The sequence below is a fragment of the Echinops telfairi genome, unplaced genomic scaffold (genome assembly GCF_000313985.2).
Source record: "Echinops telfairi isolate 266 unplaced genomic scaffold, ASM31398v2 ScPeMD7_655;HRSCAF=1070, whole genome shotgun sequence".
Lineage (NCBI taxonomy): Eukaryota > Metazoa > Chordata > Mammalia > Afrosoricida > Tenrecidae > Echinops > Echinops telfairi.
Genome location: NW_022104553.1, coordinates 4,208,117 through 4,214,885, shown reverse-complemented (window position 1 = coordinate 4,214,885; position 6,769 = coordinate 4,208,117). Strand labels below are relative to the sequence as shown.

The window sequence follows — 6,769 nt, the reverse complement described above, 5'->3', positions numbered from 1 at the left end:
CACATGAATTACATTTTTGAAATCTTAATGAAATGGACTGATACAATAGGCCCAAATATACTAAGTCATGAATATAGTACAGGAACAAACAACATTTCAATCTATTCTACATAAGGTTACTATTATATCTAAGAGCTAACTTGACGGCAACTAATAACACAAAAATATTTGATGAAGTTGGGTGTTGGGTATTTGAGTATATGCTCTATTTTTTATACTTTTCTCTAGAAGCAGCTTATAAAAATTTTTGTTTTAATTTTTAATAATTTTATTGGGAGCTCTTACAGATAGCATAACATTCCATAATTCAATCACAAAAAGCATTATGGTTCGATTGCTACCACAATGTTTCAAAACATTTTCTTTCTACTAGAACTCCTTGATCTCCTTTATCCCCTCCCTCCCAACCTCCTCTCCCCTGGAACCATTATTATTATGAATAATTAATTTTTATGTACTTACTGAATTTCTACTAAAGGGAAATGAAGAAGATGTTTTCCTCATGGTGATATGGGAGCTACCTGATGCTGTGCCTTTCCTACAAGATGGGAATCGTGTTCTGCATATGAGAACATCTAGTAAACCAAAGAACCCAAATATTTCTTTTCCAGATGTTGAATTGATACTTGAGAGGAAATTATCTCGAAGTATTAATGTAAGTTATATTTCTTGAAATATTTTATTCTTTTTAATATGATAATGGCCAAATATACACAAAAGTAGATAAAACAATAAAATCTATGTATACCTATGTACTATCAGCATTAAAAAGGATCTCTATATAGCCCATCTTTATCTTCATTTTCACAAATCCTCTACTACCACTACCAAGAGATTATTTTGAAACAAATCCAAAGTATTATGTCATTTCATTCCTATATATTTCATTCTGTACCTTTAAAGTATATTGATTCTTAAAAATATAACAATATCATTTTCACTACTAAAATAATTTATAAGTTCTTAATCTCATTACTCAATGCAGAATCCCAAAATCCCAAATTTCTTCATAATCATTTGTTTTCAATTTGTTTTAACCAAAAGCCCAAAAAAGGTCCATTTGTTATTGTACTTGGTTGACATATATCATTCAATCTAAAAATACCTCTCTTTTTCCCTTAAAATTCATTTATGAGTAAGTTGGACAGTCTGTGTATTGTCTCTCAATTTCTAGATTTTGCATATTACACCCTTTGCTGTCACTTTAGAAATTCATCTGTAAAGAAACTTGGAAGTTCAATCTAGTGGTTTGATTAAAGGTTCATTTATTATTTATTTTGTCAAGATTCCTCCATATATGGTGTTGTGAATTTCCATCAAGTTCAAGAAATATTTGGATATCATTTTGGATCATCATCCATTGATGATTACTGTGTATGTCTATCATTTCATTGTTAACTGCCATTGAGTAAGACCTCTACTCAAGCTAATGCACAGCATGTTGGAGCTGTTGTGATCTACAAGGTTTTCAGAAGTAGATTGCAAAGAAAGCCTTCCTTGTTAGTTTTTCTTAATCTGAGTGATCCACTGAAATCTGCTTTGCATCATAAGAACACATACGTCTCCATACAGATGTGTGTTGACTAAGTGTGTTGCTAGAAGTGTGTTGGCCAAGAATGGAACCAAGGAGTCTCACATAAAAGGTGAGAATTCTACGACTAAACTACCACTTCCCTCACTCTCTCATTGTTTTTAGGTTCTACTTAAAATGTCCCAATTTAAAGCAGAACAAAACACTGCCTGGGCCCAAGACATCTTCACAATCCTTCCAGTTTTTGAGCCCGTTGTTGTAGCCATTGTGTCAACCATTGAGGGTCTTCTTCATTTGTTATTACCTCCCTCATTTTGTACCCTCTACTCTTCCACGTCCAGTCAATACAACTGTTATTCAAATTGATGCACCAACCACTAAAGCTAATGGTGCAGAAACAGGAATTTTACCATGGCCTTCAGCCTGTAAATCATCACACATGCAATCAATATCCATTGACAATTATTGGCAATTGAAATGCAATTGCCTCTTTAGAAACAAAGGAAGGAAAAGTCGTTGGAAAATATGGCCTTGATAATAGAAATGAAATTGGAGATCACATGATAGAATTTTGCAAAACCAGTGATTCCTCGTCACAAATAACTTTTTTCAACAACACAATAGGTAATATTTTGAGAAGCCCACCTATATAGTGGATTTCTATACACATGGACTTCTCCAGATGGAATACACAGAAATAAAATTGACTACATCTGTAGGAAGAGACAATATCAGGAGCTAAAATGAGGTCAGGGACCAACTGCAGAACAGGCCCTCAATAGCTCATATACAAGTTCAGGTTGAAACTGAAAAAAATTAAAACAAGTGCACTAAAGCCAAAATATGACCACCTAAACTTTAAAAACATCTCAAGAAAAGAGTTAACACATTCACTACTAATAACAGAAGAGCTGCATTAACCATGGGATAACATAAAAAACACCATATTTTAAAAAAGAAAATATTCTAAAATGGATTTGGGTAATGATTATACAGTTCTTCTGGATATGATTGAACTATTGAATTGTATTATATGTGAATTATATGCCAAGAAAACTTTTTTTTAAAAAGAACAATTCAAGGACAATTTTCAAAATCTTTCAGGATAGCATGGAAACATTGAAAACAAAAACGATATATAAAGAAAGCTGGAGATCATTACAACGACAGAGGGAAAAGATTAAATGGACTCAGAAACTTGCTCTTAATTGTAGAGTAGTTAAGGAAAATGGAAGAATGATTATGTCAAAAAAACTGAACAGAAAATTTCAAAGGACAGCTCAAGAAGACAAAGTCAAATAGTACAGTGAAATGTGCAAAGAGTTAGAGTTATAAAACCAAAAGGAAAGAACATGCTCAGCATATCATCAACTGAAAAAAACTCAATAAAACAGTCAACCCTTGATTTGCAATGTTGAAAGATGCTATGGGCAAAATAGGGAAGGATACAGGAAATAACAAAAAGAAGATGAAACAAATACACAGAGTCATTGTACCCAAAAGACACTTAACATTCAACTATTTCAGGAGGTAGCATGTGATCAGGAACCAATGATACCAAAGGAAGAAGTCCAAGCTGCATTGAAGGCATTAGACCAGTGGTTCTCAACCTTGCTAATGCCACAACCCTTTAATACAGTTCCTCATATTGTGGTGAGCCTCACCCCCAACCATAAAATTATTTTTGTTGCTACTTTGTAACTGTAATTTTGCTACTGTTAAGAATTGGGCGACCCCTGTAAAAGGGTCATTCAACTGTCAAAGGGGTCGCGACCCACAGGTTGAGAACCGCTTCATTAGACAAAAACAGGGCTCTGCAAATTGGTGGAATATCAATTGAAATATTTCAACACCTGGTGAAACACTGAAAGTTCGTTTATGCCAATCAATTTGAAAGAGAGCCACTTGGCCAAGTGACTGGAAGAGATTCGTATTTGTACCCATTCCAAAGAAAGGTGACACAACAGAATGTAAAAATTATTGAACTCACTCTAAACTTACTGCCAATGAAGCAATACTGATTCATTGTAACCCTCTAGTTCAGAATAGAACTGCCCCTAAACTTCTGAGACCGAAACTGTTTATGGTAAAAGAAAGTTGTGCCCTTCTCCTAAGAAGCTGCTGGAAGTTTCCAACAATTGACCCTGAGAATCACAATGTAATGCATAACAGCTAAACTACTAGGGCTCCTAATTATAGCACAGTAACCTTAAGTAAGGTTTTGCTGAAGAGCATCAAACATTAGATTGCTGCCAGAGGTGCAGGTTGGATTCAGAAGCAGACATGGAATAAGGGATATCATTGTTCTTGTCATATGGACCTTGAATGAATGCAGAGAATACCAGAAAGATATTTACTTGTGTTATATACACTATTCCAAGGCATTTGACTGTGTGGACTATGACAAACTATGGATAGCCTTCAGAAGAATGGGAATTCCCAAATAGTACATTGTGCTCATGGCGAACTCATTCATGGATCAAGAGGCAGTTGTTCAAACAGAATAAGGGAATACTACATAGTTTTAAATCAAGACAAGTGCAGTAGGGTCGTATCCTCTCATCCTACTATACAATCTGTATGCTGAGCAAATAATCAGAGAAGCCGGATTATATGAGAAAGAATGTAGTATCAAGATAGGAGGAAGGCAACAAGGCAGATGGCACAGCCTTGCTTGCTGAAAGTCAGGAGGACTTGAAGTTCTAGCTGATTAAGATCAAGGATTCAACCTTCGGTATGGGTTACAACTCACTGCAATGAAGACAAAAATTCTAACAAATGTACCAGTAAGAACCATTGTGATAAATGGAGAAAAGATTGAAGTTCCCAAGGATTTTGTCTTGCTTGGACCCACAATCAATGCACGTAGCAGTGGCAGTCGAGATCAAATGATGCCTTGCATTGGGTAAATCTGTTCCACAAGAACTCTAAATTCTTGAAAAGCAAGGATGTTACTTTGAGGACTAAGGTGGGCCTGACTCAAGTCATGGTACTTTCAATCAGCTCATATGCATGTGAAGCTTGGACACTGAATAAAAATGGATTCATTTGGCTTATGGTGATGACTAAGAATATTGAAAGTATGATAGACTGGCAAAAGAACAAATAAATCTATCTTAGAAGTACAAACAGAATGTTCCTTGGAGCATGAATGGCGAGGCTGCCACATACTCTGCACATGTTATCAGGTGAGACCAGTCCCTAGTAAAGGATATTGTGCATGATAAAGTAGAGGGCCAGAGAAAAAGAGGAAATGCTTTATATCAGTGGTTCTCAACCTTCCTAATGCCGCGACCCTTTAATATAGGTCCTCATGTTGTGGTGACCCCCAAACCATAAAATTACGTTCGTTGCTACTTCGCAACTGTTATGAATCGGTGACCCCTGTAAAAGGGTTGTTCGACCCCCAAAGGGGTCATGACCCACAGGTTGAGAACCACTGCTTTATATGGTGGATTGACACAGTGGCTGCAACAAGGCTCAAACATAACAATTTGGAGGATATTGCAGGACTGGACAGTGACTGTTTGATTCTTTTCAAAGGGTTGCTATGAGTCACAATGGACGTGACCCTACCTAACAACTTTACCAAGCATGATTCCTTCTTCAGTCATTGGTCCCTCCTGATAACATGTCCACAGTTACGTGAAACTTTAAGTCTCACTGTCTGTATTAGTCTAGTTAGACTAGAGAAGCAAGTCCAAAGAAACTCATATGCCTATAAAAGAGAGTTTTTTTTTATAAATGGGAATTGTACATTAAGAAAGCATCCCAGCCCAGTCCAGTCCAAGGCCATAAGTCTGATTATTAGCCCATAGACAGATACCAATCTATAAAGTCCTCTTCAGACTCATGAAACACATGCAACGATGCTGAATACAGGATGATCACAGGGCAGTGGGTAGAAAGTTTTTGGATCCAGTGGCATTGTAAGCATCTCAGCGCTGCCATGGGATCTTCTCTGGCTTCAGAGGTCTGGTTGCATCTGGGTAGGTCCATGTGACTTCTCCAGCTCAGGGCTCTAGTGTAGTTCCATGTGTCTTGTCAACTGCAGTGTCTCCCAGGGAGTGAGCAGAGAGAGGGAAGTGTCTCCCACCTCCAAGGAAGAAATGCAGGATTTCCCAGAATTCTCAGGAGAAGCCCATACCCACATAGAGGCCTCATTGGCTATGATCTGATTGACAGGCTAGACTCCACCCCTACACTCTTAATCCTCAAATTGACAAATGATTATATAACTACCACACCGTCCTTGCGTCTAAGGGGCATTTTGTCTGTACATCTTCACTATTTTATAGCTTCCAGAATCATAGCAACATGCAAACAATCATAGTATGACAAACTGACAGCTGAGTTGCGGTTATACCATGAGCTGCAAAATGGTAACATTATAATTCTACCATTTGCTTCAATTATTAACTGAAATGTGTCCTTGGTTACTTTGAAGTAAAATTCATACAGGAAAGGCTATAACAATGATTACCTATTTACCTAAACTTAGCAGCTTGTAATTGAGCAAATAATTAGCATCATCCAAAATGATCGTTGAATTGTATATTTTAGCTTTATCAACTCACAACTTTAAAATAATCCTGATATATTCCACTCACTCTCATTTCTTATTATTACTGATTCCAAAATTGTCTCATTTCAATCTTGTTGAAGCCTCTTCAGACTCTGAAGTTCTTTTGAAAAGATTTCAGTAGTCCTGGATAATTTCTCAGTCTGGAGAGATGTTCTAGACTTATTTTGTGGTTTTCTTACCTCAAATATGGAATCCACAATTTCTGCAGAAATCTTAACATTTTAAAAAATGGGAAAGAGTATTAAGAGAACATAATATGAGTTCTAGACTTTCCAACACTACGAAGTTGGACTGTGTTTTGGACAAAAGTGGGATAATTTTTTAAGAGTAAAAAACATTCCTATGATAGTTTAGAGAGATTCTAGATCCAATATAATAGATAGATCTCAAGATGACATCAGTGGTTTTTATTTTGCTGCTAACGAAGAGGTTGAGAAGCTCAAGCCCAACCAGCAGTGTCGCAGAAAAAAGGCCTGGTGTTCTTCTTACATGCAGATGACAGCCATGAAAACTCAATGGAACAATTCTGCTCTGTAACACCTGGGGTCACCAGGAATTGGAATCGACTCAATGGCAATAGATTTGGTTTGGGATATAACATATATTTTTATCTTATAAGCATATATCAATAAGTATTGAAAGTTAAAAAGAAA

General features: G+C 36.4%; 1 protein-coding gene across 1 annotated transcript in view; it reads left to right on the top strand.

The window, feature by feature from the left end:
- Positions 1 to 6,769, top strand: part of WDR64 (WD repeat domain 64) — a 253,246-nt gene that overhangs the window by 169,029 nt on the left and 77,448 nt on the right. The window contains exon 15 of the mRNA XM_030886170.1: positions 479 to 655. Within this exon, the coding sequence (XP_030742030.1) occupies positions 479 to 655 (177 nt within the window). The remainder of the gene's footprint in view (positions 1 to 478; positions 656 to 6,769) is intronic.